The sequence below is a fragment of the Hemiscyllium ocellatum genome, chromosome 6 (assembly GCF_020745735.1).
Source record: "Hemiscyllium ocellatum isolate sHemOce1 chromosome 6, sHemOce1.pat.X.cur, whole genome shotgun sequence".
Classification (NCBI taxonomy): Eukaryota; Metazoa; Chordata; class Chondrichthyes; order Orectolobiformes; family Hemiscylliidae; genus Hemiscyllium; species Hemiscyllium ocellatum.
The window spans coordinates 59,235,851-59,256,241 of record NC_083406.1 but is presented as its reverse complement, the minus strand read 5'-3'; the positions used below and the strand labels follow the sequence as shown (position 1 = coordinate 59,256,241).

Here is a 20,391-nt window from a genome sequence, read left to right as displayed (position 1 = left end):
GTCATGTAATTAAAATAATATATTGAACAAACCTAGGTTGCTGTTAAGTCTTTCATCTTTTAGAATGGATTGCAGGTTTTGGTTCTTTAATATGTAAATCCCAGAACTTGTTTTAAATCACATTCTCAAGATAACTTAGTTGATAACAAAAAGGCGACCTCTCAGCTCAGACAATGTATTAAAGGTGTGAGGTTACAGTCTATTTGTATCCCAATCTTGAGTCAGAGTGGTTCTACTTCCAAAGTAAGAATTTATAAAATGTTAACTGGATTGACTGCCTGCATTGACTCACGCAGATCCTCTCTCATCTACACACTGTCTCTAAGAGACACACACATACACCCTTCTCACTCACACCACCTCACAGGCTTCTACTCCGTCACACTAATGCACACATTCTACCAAGCATGCACGCACACAAACACATACTCACACTCTCATGCGCACTTACACTCATATTCTCTCTCTCTCTCTCTCTCTCTCTCTCTCTCTCTCACACACACACTCATATGCACGTATACACACACATGCACACGTATAAATCAATGGAGTGAATGTGCATTTGCAGAATTGTATTTGCAGATACATTCTATTTTTGCTATAAAAAATACACACAACCTGCAGGTAGTCAATCCAGTTAACATTTTATAAATTCCTAATTTGAAAATAGAACCAGTCTGACTCAAGATTGGGATACAGTCAGACTCTAACCTGACACCTTTAATGCATTGTCTGAGCTGAGATATCACCTTTTTTTTATGCAAGAACTTAAGTGATCTCAAGAATGTGACTTAAAAGAAGTTCTGGGATTTACATATGAATGAACCAAAACCTACAACCTATGCTAAAAGATGAAAGACATAACAGAAATCTAGGTTTGTTCAATATATCATTTTAATTGCATGACACTGTGATCGTTTGCTATAAATTCTGTGTCTTGTTATCATGCCCCACTAGTTACCTGATGAAAGAGCAACGCTCTGAGAGCTGGTACTTCCAAATAAATCTGTTGGACTATAACCAGATGCTAAATGACTTTAAAGCGTACTCTCTGATACTAAAAAACTGTCCAGTGTTAAAGCAGATTGACTCTAAATGGGCAACATAAAACAGGGGTTTTGTATATTCTTTAAATTCTATCTCTTTGATAAAGCTATTGATCATCTGATCTATTTCATCCTTTAATTTTTATAAGAAAATGGGACTAAGTAAATAGTTAATTTTAAACAGAACATGTTGTACTTGTCAGGAAAATGCAGGTTTGACATCCTTTTCTGTGCATTTAAATGAACATAAAATATTGCACATTACTCTTATGTACTCAGCCAAATTACATTTCATTTTGTTTGAAAAATTATGGTCAACTTTCTTCTTCACTTTTAGGCTGTGATGGAAGTACAGAACTTACGGCCTTCCTACTGGAAGTTTTTACTGAGGCTAACAAAGGGAAGGTAAGTGCCTCAGTTAACATCAGTCACTTGGAGCTGAATTTCTGTGGAGTCAGGAAGACTCTGAGGACCTTTTTAAAAATGGCATGCTAAACCGGATATAGAGGCTCCTGTCTCCACCTACGACAGATCCAATTGTTTATAGTCACAATTTATAGGTGGGAAACCCAAACTTAGCAAGACCATTTGAACTTTGTACTTGCTGAGTTCAAACTGATACAATTTTGCATTCCCAGGGCCTTATCCTGCAATGCGAGATGTTTGATAACATGCCGCATCAAAAACTATTGTGGGAAACAAAATCTTATGGTGTGAAGGATAGCAGGCATAGAAGATCGCCTGGCTACCAGAAAGTAGAGATGGATATAAATGGTCTTTTGAGTTGGGAAGATGTAACAAGTGGTGTACCACAAGACCATAGCGATCAGGGTTGGTACAGTACAGCACTCAACTGTCCAGATTTATAAAAGACTTGAATGAAGGGATGGTACGTATCATTTACAAATATACTGATGAGACAAAGGTAAATCAGACAATAAGTTGTGAAGGTGACATAAAAATACTGCCAAGCAACTGGGTAGGTTGTGAGTGGACAAAAATCTGGCAAGTAGAATGCATTGTGGGAAAATGTGAAGTGATCCACTTTGGCAGGAAGGATAATAAAGAAGCATATTATCTAAATGGCAGGATGTTACAGAGTCTGAGATGCTGAGGGATATGGATGCATGAATTACACAGTTAGCATCCAGGTGCAGCAACTAATCAGGAAAGCCAATACAAGGTTAACTATTGCAAATACAAAACTTGAATACTAAAGTAGGGGGTTTATACTTTATTTATACAGGAACTGGTAAGATATCCCTTTATTTTTCTTTATTTTGTATTATGGATCAAAAGCGGATTGGGTCTGCTTTAGAGCAAGGACCGTGGAAAGAGTTCTGCACTTTTAAAAGCAAGTTACTGGATCTCATTGTATGCTGCCTTTATATTGTTCAAACAGTGGATATTTCAGACTCAGCAGCAATGTGGTATGTTATTAAAGTTAACTTCACTCAGAGACAGACTATCTTGATAATGAAAACCTAACCTCACATTCTATCTCTTTAAGAAATGAATCTCTTAGATTTCTGTTTCGAAGACACTTGATATTAGAATTGGAATTAGAATCCCTCCTGTGCGGAAACAGGCCCTTTGACCCAACAAGTCTACACCGACCCTCCGAAGAATATCCCACCCAAACCCATTACCCTACATTTACCCCTGACTCATGCACCTAACTATGAACACCATGGGCAATTTAGCATGGCCAATTCACCTAATCTGTGTCACAAAACTGGTTCCATTTTTTTTTTCTCTCTCTCTCTCTCCCCCTCCCTCTCTCTCTCCCTCTCTCCGTCTCCCTCCCTCCTTCTGCCCTTCTAACTTCAACCTGTAAGCATCTGTTCCATTTTTAACTATTTAAGGGGGTTTGCTTCCTGGGTCTGTTGTGTATATTCAGAACAGCACAATCCAGTCTAGTTTGAATGGACTGAGTTCTGTAGGGGTTCTTTATTCTGTTCTTTGTGTTTCATTGTGTAATTTTGTGAATAAAATCCTGTCTGTTTTAAAACCTAGTAGTCAATTTAGCTAGCTTTCTCTGGGTAATTCTCACTGTGCACCTACTGAAACAAATTGCAAAATTATGGTCTGGGTTGCCTGCTCAAGAGTGTTCGGAGTGGTCTGGCCTAGTCCATAACACCTGCACATCTTTGAAATGTGGGAGGAAACCAGAGCACCTGGAGGAAACCCACACAGGCCTGGGCAGAATGTGCAAACTCCACGCAGTCGGCCGAGGTTGGAATCGAACTCGGGTCCCTGGTGCTGTGAGGCAGCAGCGCTAACCACTGAGCCACTGTGCCGCCTCTGGCTCCCCTTAATTTATCCTTTGAAAGTGTGAAAATTTCTGATAGAGCGCAGGTTTTCCAAACTAAAATGGTAAAATTTACAAAGATATTTTTTCTAAATTAGTTTTGTGTTTCTTCTTTAAGCTTCCGATATGCAACTTCTTCGAAGATACAACATATCTAATGATAGATTGGCCTTACATTAAGGACGGTCTAGGTTTATATTTTTACTTTTAAAACTTTAGAATACTAGTTAGGCCAGCTGAGAATGTCTACCTTCGATGTGTTTTGACATATTGACTGATAATGTTTCAAAGAATTTTATGCTTAATTCCCTTGAATGTATCAGTCCAACAATCTGTTAGTCTCTTGATTTCATAAAATAGTTATAGCACAGAAGGGAGCTAATTTGGTCTGCTGAGCCCATACTATCCCTCCACAATTACATTACAGATGGTCTCATTTTCCTTGTCCTTTCCTTGTAATTCTTCAATTTTCCTTTGCTTCATATGCTTATTGTGTTCCCTTTTCAAAACATTGATTAAATCTGCTTTCATTATCATTTCAGTTAATCCTTTCTAGATCATGGCCAGTCATTCTGTAAAAATAGTTTCCTTGCTTCTGTAATCTGTGCCCCTGTTTGTAAAACATAAGATGATGTACATAATAGTATGAAAATATATTTTCTGTTGTTGACAAAATGCTAAAGTCCATTATTAACGAAGAAATGGGACATTTAAAAAAGCTTAACTCAATCAAACAGGGTCAACATGATTATGTGGAAGTGAAATCACGTTTAACAAATTTTCTAGTTATCAACATAACAAGCAGTGTTGACAAAGAGGAACTGGTAGATGTAGTGTATTTGAATTTACAGATGGTTTTAATAAGTGCCACATAGAAGGTGATTTCTAGAAGTGGTATTGTGGACTATATCCAAATGTGCAGATGTTACAAAAAATAGATGAGAGGACATATTCAGATGTGGACATAAGGAATCTGAAAAATGAAATAGATTGAATGAATGGGCAAAATCCAGGCAGATAAAACTTAATGTAAGAAAGTGTAAGGTCATACACTTTGGTAGGAAGAATCAAAAGACAGGCTACTATTAAATGACGAGAGACTCCAAAAAATGTTGCACAGAAGTGTCTTTATGTTGTTATGCATGAAACACAAAAAGCTAGCATACAGGTACAACAGGTATTTAAAAATAATATAATTTAGGCCTTTATTGCTAGGGGGTTCAAGTTTAAAAATAGGAAGTCTTGTTACTGCTATACAGGGTATTGGTGAGTCTGCCCTGGAGTACTGTTTACAATTTTGGCCTCTGTATTTAAGAAAGGATATCATGACATGGGAGACGGTTCGAATGAAATTCACCAGACAGGTTCCTAGGATGAAGGTGTTGGCTTATCAAGAATGGCTAATCAAGTTAGGCCCTTATTCATGAGAGTTTAGAAGAATGAGGGATGATTTTATTGAAACACAACATTCTGAGAAGGCTTGATAGGTTAAATCTTGACCCTGATTTTACTTTTTGCAATTTATTATATTTATTGTTCTGAATTCACCATTCATATTTATCAATATATATTTAGAAGTTTTCTCAATATTCTAGTTTAGAATGTAATGAAAATCTTTATGTCAACTGTTTATTTATTTATTTTTCTTATATTTACATACAAACCTGAGAGACCTATTTGTGATGGGTTGTCACTAAGCAGTAATGCTAAACGGTGGTAGCAGTCAAGGAAATACAGAAGTTACAATTTGATTTGAACCTTCATGTAGCTATCTCTGCATTTAATAATAACCTGGCCACTGGGGATGCCATAGAGCAGTGTAAGATTCTGAACCTCTAGCAGTGGAAGCACTTTTGAAATGGGTGAATAAACAAGGTTAGGAGAAACCTGTAACCTGAAATTAATTTTACAACATGTCATCAACATCGCGATTCCCTTAAATTTCCATTTGGCCAGTATCCAACTGGCAGCATATCCAATTCTCAGGTTTAGTTTCCGTACCAGCTTTGAAGGATTCATGAACAAAGGAACCTAAGTCCTTTTGGAAATCAACACTTACCAATGTTTCATCATTTAGAAAATATTGTCTTTTTGTGATCATCTTTCAAAATGAATAACTTTGCAATTATTCTGATTACATTCAATCTTCAATTTTCTTGCCCAGTCATTTAGCCTGACCACATTGTCCTGAAGCTTCCTTGTCTCCCCCTCACAACTTGCATTCCCACCCAGTTTTGAAACATAGATTAATCTGGGAGAATTGCAATTGATCTCCACATCCAAGTCATTTATCGGGATTGTGAATAGTTGTGGACCTAGTTGTTTGTTAACAAATTTTAAGTCCTTTCCAGTATATTATCCAAAACCCATATGCTTAATTTTGTGTTCCATCTCCTATTTGAGACCTTACCAAAAGCCTTCTGAAATCCAGATTGACTGGTTTTAATTTATTTATGCTGCAAATAACATCCTTAAAAAATTTCCAGCAGGTTTGTCAAACATGATTTCCCTTTTATAAATCTATGTTGCTTCTGCCCAATTTACCTTGTGTCGAGTTATCATGTAGTTCTCCATTTCCCTTGTGCTCCCCTTTTAAATAGTGGGGTTACATTTTTTATTTTTCAGTCTTCAGGAAAATTTCTAGAAGCTATAGAATTTTGAAAGGTAACCACCAATATATCGCCCATCCCTATAGCCACCTCCTTTAGTACTCAAATTTAACTCATCAGGTCCAAATGATTCATTAACTTTTGATCCATTAAGTTTTTCAAATATTACTACTTTATTAAAGTTAATTTATTTCAGTTCCTTGGTTTAACTTTAACTTCCTTATCTATTTTCTTTGATTTCTCTTCCTGTTTCAACCTGTGGCTTTGTAACCTTGTTACCACACAGTCAAGAAAAATCCCAGAATATACTTTCTGTAACATCTCAGTTGCCAGATTTTCCACTGGCTTTTCAACCACAGTAGGCATCACTCTTGCCTGTATTGAGGATAAACTGTATTTCTGCAACTGAGTATATCTCTATAACTCCTACCACCACTTCACTACTTTCCACTGGTCTCTCCAGCCTTGCATTATACAATGGACAATACTGTTCTCAGCATGAACTCCACCTTTTCTGGCAATACTCCTTCCAAAGTGCATACCTCCTCATCTCTCACATCAAAGATTGGCTTGCTCCTGGACCTCTTAAAATTTTAATTTCTTTACCTACTCCTCCTGGTACACATGAGTAAACTTTGTCCTGATTTAACACCTGTCTTCCCAGAGCCTTTTGTAAACCATCAACGTTGTAACTTCGTGTTCCAGTTTATTACAGTGAAAATACTTGAGGATTTTTATATCTCTTCCCTTCTCATGCGGTCCTTTTTTAATCTGTGGAAAACTATCTTTGCTATCTTCAATGAGATCATCTTTTTCTTTTACTAGCTGAGGATTTCTCTTTTCCTTAATTTCTATCCTTCACAGATGGCAGAAACCAATGCAGAGGAGAAGATGTGTTTTTTTTGTTTTGCAGTTTGTAAGCACTATGGTACTATAGGAATGATGACCAGTGAATAAAAACTCTTACATAATTGATTTTACCTGTTAATAGGCATCTTCCAAAAGATTTAATCTAAAGAGGTAAGTCATGGCAGAAGGGCTCAAAGCTATGGTGTACACTTGCTGCTCTATGTTGAAAGCCAGGCAAATTTCCAGTGCCCTGGTGAGGAAATACCTCCAGTTGCAGCTCCTGGAACTTGGGTTTCAGAGCTAGGTCAGCAGCTGGAGACACTGTAGAGCATGTGCGAGATGGAGAATGTTGCAATAGCACATACAGAGAAGTGGTCACACTGCAGGCTAAAACTCCATAGGCAAGAGAGAAAGAGTGACCATCAGGCGGACCAAGAGGACTAGTTAGAGCAAGATTCCTCTATAACTGTTCTGCAAAACAGATATACCACTTTGGACATTGTTAAGGAGAATGGCCTCTTCAGGGAAAAGAACAACAGCTAAATATGTTGCATGACAGTTGGGTCTGCTGCACAGGAGAGGAGTAAAAAGCAATAATGACATTGAATTAAACAGTAAGGAGAGGAGACAGGCATAATATGGTTGCTAGCGAGACTCTCAGGTGGTGTGTAGGCTCTCTAATGCAAGAGTTGAGGATATCTCAGAACAGCTACGGAACGTTCAGTCAACAGCTAGTGTTTGTGGTAAACGTTAGCATAAATGACATAGAGTTGAGGATATCTCAGAACAGCTACGGAACGTTCAGTCAACAGCTAGTGTTTATGGTAAACGTTAGCATAAATGACATAGATGAGAAGAAGGCAAGAGGTCTAAGAGTAGAATATAGAAATTTTGGATGCAAGTTGAAACATAGGACTTACCTCAAAGGTAAGACTTCAGGATTGCTACCGATACCATGTGCTAGCCAGCAGAAATGGTTTGATATATGAGATGAATGTGAGGCTGAAGAAATGGTGTGAGATGGAGCTGGATTTGTAGAGCATTGGAACCAGTTCTGGGAAGGTAGGATCAATACAAACTGGGCAGGTTACATCTGGGCAGGATTGGGACTGATTGCCTAGGAGGAATATTTGCTAGAGTGGTTGAGGAATCTTTAAACTAAAAAAGCAGGTGAAGGAGAATCTAAGTGAGAAGAAGGGGAATCAAGAACAAGAATAAAAGATCGAAAGAGGAATAGAAAAGTGATATGCTCAAAAATCAAGGATCATGATCATACACAAACATCATGAAATATAATGGGAATGGGACAAGTGATGTTAAAAAGACAAGACTGAAGGCTCTGCATCTTAATGCATGGAGTATTCACAATGAAGTGCTTGAACTAATCACACAAATAGATGAAACCAAGTATGACATAGTCAGTATAACGGAGTCATGGATGGAGGAATGACAAGTGAATATCCAAGGGCATTCAGTATTCAAGAATAACAGACAAAAAAAGGAAAAGACATAGAGTTGCATTGATGGTTAAAGAGGAAATTAACACAACAGTGAGAAAGAATATTAGCTCCAATGATGTAGCAAATGCATAGGTAGAGCTGAGAAATATCAAGGGGTGAAAAAAAACCCCAAACTGTAGGATGTTTGGAATGACCATAAATAGGAGATCAGAGAACAAACAATAAAGGAACATCTTTAATTATGGGTGACTTTAATCCACATATAGATTGGGCAAATCAAATTAGTAACTATGTTGTTGAGGAGGAATTCCTGGAGTGTATATGGGGACATACAAATGTAAAATTTTCTTTAAGTATGTGAAGAGAAAAAGATTGGTGGAGACACATGTGCATACATTGATTCTGTTTGTAAAGGCTGATGAAAATAACATAACAGAAATTAAACAAAGAACTACGGATGCAGAAAATCGGAAACAAAACCAGAAATTGCTGGAGAAACTCAGCAAGTCTGGCAGCATCTGAGGATAGAAAGTGGAGTTTGAAATTTTGAGTCCAGTATCCCCCTTCAGAACTTATGATTGCTTGGAAAAGGTGATATGTGAGCCGAAACAGATGAATTGGAGGGAATGAGGCGGGAGGGAGGGTGAGCAAATAGGTGCAGAACCTGGACAGAGAAAGACAGATAGGCAGACAAAAGGTGAGAATGTGCTGAAAGAATATCTGATAATGGGGACTGTCAGAAGGTGAAAATGTGTTAGATGTGTTGAAAGCAGCCATTGTTATAACAGGGCCTGGGTGTGGGAGTGGTTACCGAGCATAGAAGATGATGTTCAGGTTCTAAAATTGTTGAACTTGATATTGAGTCATAAACACTGCAGTTATCGAGCAGAAAATTAATGCTCTTCTTCTAGCCTTGCTGGAGCACTGCAGCAGCTGCAAGATCGAAAAGTTGGTCAAGGAACACACTGGTGTGTTGAAGTGGCAGACAACTGAAAGCTCAAAGTTATTTTTGAGCATAGAAAGTATAAATTCCACAATGCAGTTGCACAGCTGTGCTTCATCCCTCTATAATAGAGGAGACCACACTGTGAGCAGCAAATACAAAAGACTAGATTGAGTGAAGTATTGATGCTTCATCTGGAAGGTATATCTGGAGCCTTGGATAGTGTTGAGGGGGAGGTAAACAGACAAGTGTTGCACCTTCTACAGTTGCATGGGAAAGTGCTGTGGGAAATGTTGGGAGTGGTGGTGAAGCAAAATTGTTCTGTTGCAGAGGGAGCAGTCCACGCAAAATGCTGATGTGGGAGGAACGTGTCTTGTGATGGCATCCCACAAGAGATGGCAAAAATGGTGGCAAATGATCCTGTGGGTGCAGATGCTAGGGAGACCATATCGGTGTGTAGGGGGGAACAGAACAGGTGAGAGTAAAAGTACAGGAAGTGGGTCAGACATGGGTAGGGGTCCAGTTGAGGAAAACAGTGGATATTTCTGAGGCCCTCCTGCAGAAAGTGGCATTATCAGAACAGATGCACCAGAAATATTGGGGAACACAGGATTTAGTGAGAGGGAGATATTGAAGGAAATGTATATTATTAGTGAAATGGTGTTGGGGATGTTGATGAGATTAAAGGTTGATACATCACCAGGCACTGATAATCCATATCCTTGAGTACTTAGGAAGTGGCCCTACAAATAATGCATACATTAGTGGTCATCTTCCAAGATTCTATGGACTGGAATATTTCTAAAGATTGGAGAGTGGTTAATGTGACCCCTCTATTTAAGAAGGGAAGCAGAGAGAAAACCAGAAATTACAGACCAGTCAGCCTGGTGGGAATAGAGAAAATGCTGGAGTCCATTATAAAAGAAGTAATAGCTGAGCATTTGGAAATCAGTAGCAAGACCAAGTAGAGTCAGCATGGATTTAAAAAGGGAAATTATGCTTGAAAAATCTACTGGAATTCTTTGAGAATGGAACTGGTAGAGTTGATGAAGGGGAACCAGCAGATGTAGTTTGGTGAAAGCTTTCTGAAAGTCCAAATAAAGTTCCACATTGGAAATTAGTGTGTTATTTTAAAACACTTGGGCTCAGTTGTGTGTTACATTGGATAGAAAACTGGTCGGCATACAGGAAACAAAATCGGAATAAACAATTTATTTTCTACAAGGCAGGCAATGACTCTGGGATATTGCAGGGATCAGTACTTGGACCCCAGTTTTCAGTGTGGTTTTGACCTAAGTGAATTGGCAAATTAATGGCGGAACTAGTATCGTGTGTATAAATGTGAGGTAGTTCACTTTGGTAGCAAAAACAAGAAGGCAGATTATTATCTGAATGGCTAATAAATTGAGAGAGGAATGTGCAATGGGATCTGGGTGTCCTTGTTCACCAGTTGCTGAAGGTAAGCATGTAGATACAGTAGATTGTAAGGATGGCGAATGGTATGTTGACCTTCCTGGAGGATTTGAGTCCAGGAACAGGGATGTCTTGCTGCAATTATATTGGGACTTTCTGAGCCCACATCTGGAATATTGTATGCAGTTTTGATTTCCTTATCTAAGGATGCATGTCTTGCTATAAAGTGAGTGCATCAATGGTTTACCAGACTGATTCCTGATGTAATAGGAGAGATTGAATTGGTTCAGAATATATTTGTGCGAGTTCAGAGTCTCATGGAAACGTCTAATATTCTAACAGGACGAGACAGGGTAGATGCACGAGGGTTGTTCCTGATGGTGTGGGAATCCAGAACCAGGGGACACAGTCTAAAGATGTAAGGTAAACAATTTTGGATTGAGATGAAGAGAACTTTTTTCACTCAGAGTTGTAAGCCTGTGGAATTTGCTACCACAGAAAGCAGTTGAGGACAAAGCATTGTACAATTTGAAGAAGAAGTTAGATATAACGCTTGGTGCTGAAGCGATTAAAGGAGATGGTTGAGGTGGGGAGAGGTTATATGGTATCAACAAAGATTAGATTAGCTTACTTACAGTGTGGAAACAGGCCTTTCGGCCCAACAAGTCCACACTGATCCGCCGAAGCACAACCCACCCATTCCCCTACATTTACCCCTTTTACCTAACACTACGGGCAACTTTAGCATGACCAATTCACCTGACCTGCACATCCCTGGACCGTGGGAGGAAACCGGAGCACCCGGAGGAAACCCACGCAGACGCGGGGAGAACGTGCAAACTCCACACAGCCAGCCGCCCGAGTTGGGAATTGAACCCGGGTCTCTGGCGCTGTGAGGCAGCAGCGCCAACCACCGTGCCACCGTGCCGCCCACAAAGATAGTACACTAGATTGAATGAAGTGCAGGTAAATCACCACTTCACCAGGAAGGCATGTCTGAGGCCTTGGATACCAAGAAAGCAAGAAGTAAATGGGCAAGGACTGCAACTTCTGTGACTACACAGCAAGGACCAGTGGGAGTGTGATGAGGCTGGAGGAGGCGTGGATCAGGGTGTTCCAGAGGAAACAGTCCCTGAGGAATACTGACAAGGGAAGGATGGGAAATATATGTCAGGTGGTCGCATCCTGCTGGAGGTTGCAAAAATAGCAGCTTATGATCCTTCAGGTATGGAGGCTGCTGAGGTGCAAAATAAGGATGAGGGGACTCTATTGTTGTTCTCCTTGGAAGGAAGGGAAGGGGTGAGGGCAAAAGTTTGGAGAATGGTTTGGATTTGGCTGAGGGCCCTGTTAATTATGGAAAGTAAGAACAGGTTATTCAGATGGATGGTTAGCTATGGCAGACAAGTTCAAAGGGCCGAATGACCACTACCTGCTAGTTTCTGTGATATCTCCTCTCCAGCATTTGTGTTATTAGGTTTACTCAGTCTATATGTACATTGAAGTCACCCGATACAACTGTACTTTGTAATACACTGTACCCTAATTTACTGATTTGTCATGTTATAAAACTTAAATATTTAATCTTTTTAAGATCTTGACTTTTGATAAATTGTGCACAATCGATTTAGTGCAAGTGCCGTGCTTTCTTTAACGTACATGTCAATGGGATGAGTGTGTTAGAACATTTAAAAAATGCTTCTGAAAAATTACGTTATCGGCTAATTGTTTGGACTCAATTTTAGAAATCACCTATCTTGGGTTTTGTGATTATCTTGTTTGTGTACTGTCAACTGGCACATGGCCTGCTGCAAAAAAAAGGGCTACCCAGCTCGTATCGTTGCCTAGTCACAACACTTCAGTTGTGCATCCATTGTGTAACCTGATTTTCTCTTGGACAATGGCTGGAATGCATCTCAATATTATGTTCTCTGAGAAAGCTGTGACAACCAGGACCCAGAACCGATTGCACGTGCCTAGTGGTCTCTCTGAGTCTACCAGAACAACCACCTTAACATTCCACACCTTATCCTTTATTCCTTTAAGAAGTAACCATTACTGGCCAAAAAATGTGTTTTATCTTCCCCAAATAAGAATCTTTGCGGACAGAAATGATTTTTTCTAACCTGCTGTGTGCATGCATATATATCCTTTGGTGAATTAGACAGTTAAACATTTATGCCTTCATATTTCAAACTGTGTTAACCAGTTCTATATTTTTGTTGGATATGTTTTGTTTTACAATCAATAATTTTGTGTTTGTTAAAGAACTCTGCTTGATGTTTTAAATCTAATATTGAGAGAGCATTCATATGATGTACTGGCTAAACAATTAAATTTATATTGTGACCCTTTCAGTCATGTGACTAGGCACAGTCAGTGCACTCCTCCCCTCTCAGTTGTAACAATACTCAACATTACCATCATTGTGTGGTGGCCTATAAACAACTCCCCATTAATGTTGCTATCTCTTGCTGCTTTTTTTAAAGCTGTGCCGAGACTGATTCTACATCTTGATCCTAAGTTCGTGTCTCACCAATGTTGTGATCTCATGCCTTATTAAGAATGACCTAATACCTCCTTTTATTTTTTGCCTATCATTCCTAAATGATCTTTAAATATTCATTTTGCAGTCTTAGTCACTTTTGCTACACCGCTTTTCTGCCAATTAAATTATACCCATTTATCACAATTTGTGCACTGAAGTCAACAATCTTGTTACCCACTTCTGCCCGATCTTTCTTCTCCTACACACTTCCCATCTCTTTTCTCCTTCCTCCATACCATCTCTTTTCTCCTCCATTCCATCTCTTCCCCCTTCCACTCCATCTCTTTTCTCGCCTTCAGTTGCACCTCTTCCCTTGTCCCCATCTTAGTACCTTCACCCCCTCCTTTCCACTAATCTTTCTGAACGTGAATATCATATTAGATTTTGACTTATAGTGTAAAATATCTCAAGATAAAGTGGGCTAAGTAAACAACAAAAAAAAACATGACTGTTCAAAGGTACTAGCCAACAATATTAGGTTAGATTAGATTACTTACAGTGTGGAAACAGGCCCTTCGGCCCAACAAGTCCACACCGACCCTCTGAAGAGCAACCCACCCATTCCCCTACATTTACCCCATCACCTAACACTGCGGGCAATTTAGCATGGCCAATTCACCTAACCTGCACGCTTTTGGATTGTGGGAGGAAACCGGTGCACCTGGAAGAAACTCACGCAGACATGGGGAGAATATGCAAACTCCACACAGACAGTTGCCTGAGGTGGGAATTGAACCCGGGTCTCTGGCGCCATGAGGCAGCAGTGCTAACCACGATGTCATCCACAGGGTTCGGTGGATTAGCAATGAGTAACTTGTGTATCTTCAAGTATTAGAATTTTCTTTGACCACATAATGTGGCGTCACAGCTCTTTTTTTAAAAAACCCCTTCATCAGTCAGAACAAATGTATTTTTTATTTTTTTTAACAATTAAACTTCACTTAGACTCAGGTAACCAAACCAAATATAAAGGAAAACCAATTCTAAAGCTTTCTTAAGTTGAATATCATTATCTACTACTGTGAAATAAACTAAAATGTGATATCAGTCATGCACTGAAATACTTTACAAAGATGGTTGAGGGTGTCTTTTACAGATAGGAAGTAAAAGGCAAAGCAGTTTCTAATAAAGTCCTTTGGGTTGAGAGAATGAAAAGACCTGAGTGCAACCATTTAGCTGTTGTGGTATTTCTTTAGTAGTGGCAAAGATTCTGGATTTTAAGTCCTCAGTAAATTGTTATTTTTTCCATGTTGCATCTATACCAGTGCTGGCGTCTGTGATTAAAGTTGGAAATTGAGAAAGGAAGACAGACAGACTTTCTAGTATCCTTGCCATGATTTGGAGATGTTGGTGTAGGACTGGGGTGTACAAAGTTAAAATTCAACAACACCAGGTTATAGTCCAACAGGTTTAATTGGAAGCACGCTAGCTTTCGGAGCGACGCTCCTTCATCAAGTGATTATGGAGGACACAATTCTAAGGCACAGAATTTATAGCAAAAATTTACAGTGTGATGTAATTGAAATTGTACGTTGAAAAATATCTTGATCCGTTCGAGTACCACGATAGTTTTACTTCTTTCATGCGTAAATCACAAAACCTTTTTTTTCAAAGTTGCATTCTCAGGTTAGCTGTAACAATGGGTGTTAACTAGATAATATGTTGAAGGTGTTACCCCCTGTGTTCTCTGTCTATGCCCTGATGGTTAGATTGATTCTAATCTAAAAAGTGAGATAACAGAGTTTTACATGAATTCACGCAGTTTTTGAGCAAAGTACAATATAATTCTGCAAGTACAAATTCACTCCACAAAATATATTTGTGCATGTAGGTCTTTGTCTTTGTGTGTGTGTGTCTGTCTGTCTGTCTGAGTTGGGGGTTGTGAGTGTGAGAGAGAGTGTATATATGTGTGTGTAGTGAGTGTAGAGTGTCTTAAGTCTGTGAGGGGGTGCATGTGAGAGTATAGGAGTGCGTGTGCATGTCTGGGGTGGTGGGTTATGAGTGTCTGTTAGAGTATGTATGTGTGCGCATGAGTGTAGAGTGGTCTAAGTCTCTGAGAGGATGCGTGTATGTGTATAGGAGTGTCTGTGTGTGTGTATAGTGCAATGATGGTCACCTGTAATGTGACATGAACCCATGGTCCCGATTGAGGCCCTTCCTATAGGTACCGAACTTAGCTATCAGCCTCTGCTCAGCCACTTTTCACTGCTGCCTGTCCCGAAGTCTGCCTTGGAGGATGGTCGCCCAAAGGTCCAAGCTTGAATGTCCTGGACCACTGAAGTGTTCCCCAACTGGGAGGAAACACTCCTGTCTGTTGATTGTTGTGCGGTGTCCATTCATCCGTTGTCATAGCCTTTGCTCGGTTTCCCCAATGTACCATGCCTCCGGGCATCCTTGCCTCCACCGTATAAGATAGACAACGTTGGCTGAGTCACATGAGTACCTGCCTTGGCTGAGTCACATGAGTACCTGCCACGTACAAGATGGGAGGTGTCCCCACGTGTAATGGTGGTATCTATGTCCACACACTGACATGTCTTGCAGTGCCTACCGTGACGGGTTGTATGGAGTTGTCCTGAGAGGTGGGCAGCTTGCTACGAACAATGATTCGTTTGAGGTTTGGCGGTTGTTTAAAGGCAAGTAGTGGAGGTGTGGGGAAGGTCTTGGTGAAGTGCTCATTGATAATGTGACCTGCAACACAATCGCAGCGGTCCTCCCAGCGGTCAAGAAATTCGGCCTCGGATCTTCGGGGTGGACTTTGGGATATGCAACAACGCAGAGTCACTGAGCAGAGGCTGATACCAAGTTCGGCACCCATGAAGGTGGCCTCAACCAGGATCTTGCATTCATGTCACACTACTGTTGACTCCACAATGCTATAAACGCACGTGCGCACACACACGATCACACTCAGGCAGGCCCTCTTCTTACAAACGCTCTCGCTCTCTCTCTCTCTCTCTCAGACACATACACACACCCATACTCTCACTCACATGCCTTACCCTCTCACAGGCATAGACTCCATCACACTTGTGCGCACACACACTTTACCCCCACCTCTCACACACATGCGCGCTCTCTCTCTCTCTCTCTCTCTCTCTCTCTCTCTCTCTCGCATGCTCACACACACAGGTCTATGGGGTGAATTTGTATTTGCAGATACATTCTATTTTGTTCAAATAGCACACAATCTGTAGGCAGTCAGTCCATATGACTTTTTTAAAAATTCCTACTTTAGAAAAAGAACAGGTCTGAATCAAGGTTGGGATACAGACAGGCTCTAACCTAACACCTTTAATATATTGCCTCAGTTGAGATGTCTAAGTTTTTTTTATAAAACCTTAAGTTATCTCGAGAATGTGACTTGAAAGTAGTTCTGGGATTTACATATTATTGAATTGAAACCTGCAACCCATTCTAAGTGATTAAGGACTTAACAGCAATATAGATTTGTTAAATACATCATATCAGTTGTATGACACTTTGATCTTTTACTATAAATTCTGTGCCTATGATCCTGCTCCAAGAGCTGATGAAGGGGCAGTGCCCTGAAAACTAATGCTTCCAACTAAACCTGTTGGACTATAACCTGGTTTTGTGTGAGTTTTAACTTTGTCTACACAAGTCCAACACTGGCACCTCCACATTATCTCTCAGTATGTTCTGTTATTTTGCAAATGTGAGTGAAACAAGAGATGCCAATTTCTTCAGACTTTACTGAGTTTTAACATCTCTTGATTATAATGATAACACCAAGGCAGTTGGTTTTGGAAATGAGTTGAATGTGCTTGTCAGATAATCTCAGCAGGTATATAAGGCCTGTTTACTCCTTTTTAAAGCTGTTTTCTAGTCCATTAAAGTCAAATCATGAAAATGGAATATTTGTAGGTGATTTTATCTTTGTTTGTAACAGTATTCACCCTTATAATTTTGTTTCAATTAGGTTTGCTCTGATGAACAGAAGAGCATTGGATATTTTTGGCACACAAGCCTCTAGAGACTTCAAAGGATTCATACCAAGACTGGACCCAAGATACACTGTTGTAACACCAGAACTTGATGTCCATTCCTGACTTGCTCTGTTTTATTGGCCAGGATAAAATTTTGGTGCAGTGTTTCAGTTCTCCTGGCAGGTTTAACAGCAATAAGTAATTCTGGTGTTCTTCTTTAAAATAAAAATGGTCAATAATCGTATTCTTGCTGTTTTCCTTAAGAGGAGGGCTGCCTAATTGAGCCCCTCTTCTATAATTAAAAGAAATGTGAATGCTTAAAATACTTTTTTTTGGAACTTCAGTAGCTTCTGTTAATTGATCCAGATTTTGTTACAACTTTTGCTCGTTATTTTAAATGTTATATACACACATTCAGGTTACTACAAATGTCATGCCAACAGCCTTTTTTTGTAGGGTCTCACCTGTTTTATATGCATGCAGTACTGAAAGATTTGTTTGAGAAATTTAATATGTTTTCTCTTTCATGTCGTCAGTGGTTATGGTTTCATTCCTTATAACCAATGGTTGACAAACAAATGAAGGAAACAGAATTTGATGGAAAATAAGTTACATCCAGCTATATAACTTAAACCACCCACTTGCACTGCTGAAGAAACTTTGCTTTTACCATTGAATTGTTCTGTGTGTTTTTAGTTTCCTTTAAGGAAGTAACCTCTTTATCATTAAATGCTATCCATACAGCTATCTTAATGAAAATCTTAGTAACATTTTCTGTTGCAGCATTTATTAATTTTCTTCTGACTGAATGGAAACTTTTGATACTCTGGAATATTATAAAAATTATAAAGAATAGTTTTGCCTATAAATGCAATGGTGTATTTCAGAAGAATAATTGTGTCACAAAATTAAAACAAATAAAGCAATTCAATTAGAAATATTACTGTGAAATTGATCCTAGAGGCTTTTGTTGCAATTCAGCTTCATGAGCCTTTCAAGTGCTGAAGAGATTTTGTTTCTAATAATGAAATACTGGTCACCGAGTAATTTGTTCAAAAAGGATGTCATGTAGAAATTGAAATTCCAAATATTTGAAAGTGCAATAAATTTAAATACTCACCAATTGAATCTGTTTTATGCCACCACAAAATTTTCAAAAAGTAATTTCTGGACATAATCGTGTGAAAATTATTTTATTTGAGCAAAAAAAAATGGATGTATGCTGGATCTGTAAGAACTGACATTATACCTACAGCTGAGGTATAAATGGAGCAGTTTTAGGAACTTGCAATAAAAAACAGATGCTTAACAAGTGATTTGTATATGCTGACAGGAACTACTCTAATATATTACATATGTTGTAATTGGAAATAGTGATTTCCTAGATCTTGTATATCTAATTATTAATGAGGCCACAGTCACTGTTTTAATCTTAAAATCTAACTATGCCTAAGCTGTTTAATTGTACCACATACATCATTTTCAGTAGTGGGTGCAATTAGAATGGGAAGTACTATGGTTTCTTGAAGTCTTATGTGAACAATATATTTACTCACAAGTGGTTGTGAGTGACAAAAGCTGTGACTTGTATTCCATCAAATAGTGTCTGATTGATCATCAGTAGAATTAGATTAATTACCTCATAAGGAGGACTGATCACACATTGTGATGAGTTACTTTGGCACTTTTGATTAAAACTGAGCATTCAAATTATTTCAACATTTTGGAAGCATTGTTTTTTTTTCCCTGGTAAAAATTAGATTGGAAAAGTTGATTCAAAAACATGTCAAACTTCAAAAGGAATTCATGTCTTTTGTTTTTAAAAAAAGAGTTTATTGCTTTGGTGTACACACATTGAGTTACAAAGGGCTAAAGGGAAATTTGTCCCTGTTTATGTATAGCTTAATATGCAAAGAGCCTGATTTTTGTTTGTCATCACTCAATTTGTCCATACTGCCTTAAATCTCTTCCTGGAAAACTTGTGTTTGAAACACAAAGGAAAACAAAGGGCATGAACCCTTCCAATGTCAACAGATTCTAGTGGTCTGTATAAAATGTCTTCATCGCAAATAATGGCACAGTAAATCTAGAAATTCTACCATTTAATTGCATTCAATTTTGTAGGGAAAAGTCTCAATATGTAAATCATGTGATAAATTTAAGGCTGTATCTTAACACATTTGTAAAGTAATATAAATGGCTATTAATTTTAACAATTAAAATGCTAATAAAACATCAATGAGGCCAAGTATATTTTTACATATAGTAATGATAGAAGTTAGTATTATTTGTATAATGCCTGTTTTAATTTGTTGCATAGCACTGTTTTGAAGAAAAGTAGAGGAGTTATGCTTGGGGATCGAACAATATTTATTTCTCAATCAACATCACAAAGAACAGATTTTCTGATCAACCGACACCATGGAAGATTGTTGCATGCAAACTGGCACTACATTGCAACAATGACTACATGTCAACAAGTGATTCTTTTGGTTGTCCAATGATCATCAGAGGCTTTTTACAAATGCAAATATTTCTTTTTGGTTAGTGGCAGTAACCCGAAGCCAATAATAATAGTTTCTTCAAACTTACAAGTATTTATGCAAATATAATCTGCAACAAGAGTATTTAGACTCTGATCCCACTATCTAAGGAGATGATGGACTGTACCCCTGGTGTATGTTGTTTCCGGACTTAATATCGGCTGTTGTGACTGTGAAGATCGTTTCATGAGTGACAGTCTAATTGGCAGCTGGCACAGATGAATATTATTGACCTGAGATGCACTGATGATTTTCTCCTGTTGGAAATAATTGTTCATTGACATTTTGTATGCTATATAAAATACGTTTTGTCTATGTTTATGTGGGCATTCCTAATTTTGTGCAATGGCGCATGCTATCTCATGTTGTTCATACTTTTACTTTTCTTGTCATGATATATATGAGTAACCCAGTTCCAGCTATTTAAAAACTACCTCAAGTGCAATTTTAAAAAGAAGCCATCACCATGATTTTGATTCATCCTGATGAAGAGCAAGTTACTAAGCATTAATAAAGGTGATATGCTCTAATCAATCTGAAGGAACAGGCAGTTATGCCCTGGTACTGAAATTCCAAATGTCTTCGTCCTACTTGCATTTTTAACAATTTTTTGCAACGAATGAACAATCGTGTTCAAAGGATTTCTTTCGTGCTAATGGTAGCAGAAAGCGAAACAAGTAACATTTCATTTTAAATGTTTAGTTAATGCAAAAAAAACCCAA

General features: G+C 38.6%; 1 protein-coding gene across 2 annotated transcripts in view; it reads left to right on the top strand.

Moving 5' to 3' along the window:
• The window catches only part of tmem135 (transmembrane protein 135), a 556,007-nt gene extending 536,062 nt beyond the window's left edge, over positions 1-19,945 (top strand). For both annotated transcript variants that reach the window (XM_060825966.1, XM_060825965.1), the window contains exons 14-15: positions 1,384-1,451; positions 17,120-19,945. In XM_060825966.1, coding sequence (XP_060681949.1) covers positions 1,384-1,451; positions 17,120-17,249 — 198 coding nt within the window. In that variant the 3' untranslated portion in view covers positions 17,250-19,945. The remainder of the gene's footprint in view (positions 1-1,383; positions 1,452-17,119) is intronic.
• Positions 19,946-20,391: the final 446 nt, after the last annotated feature.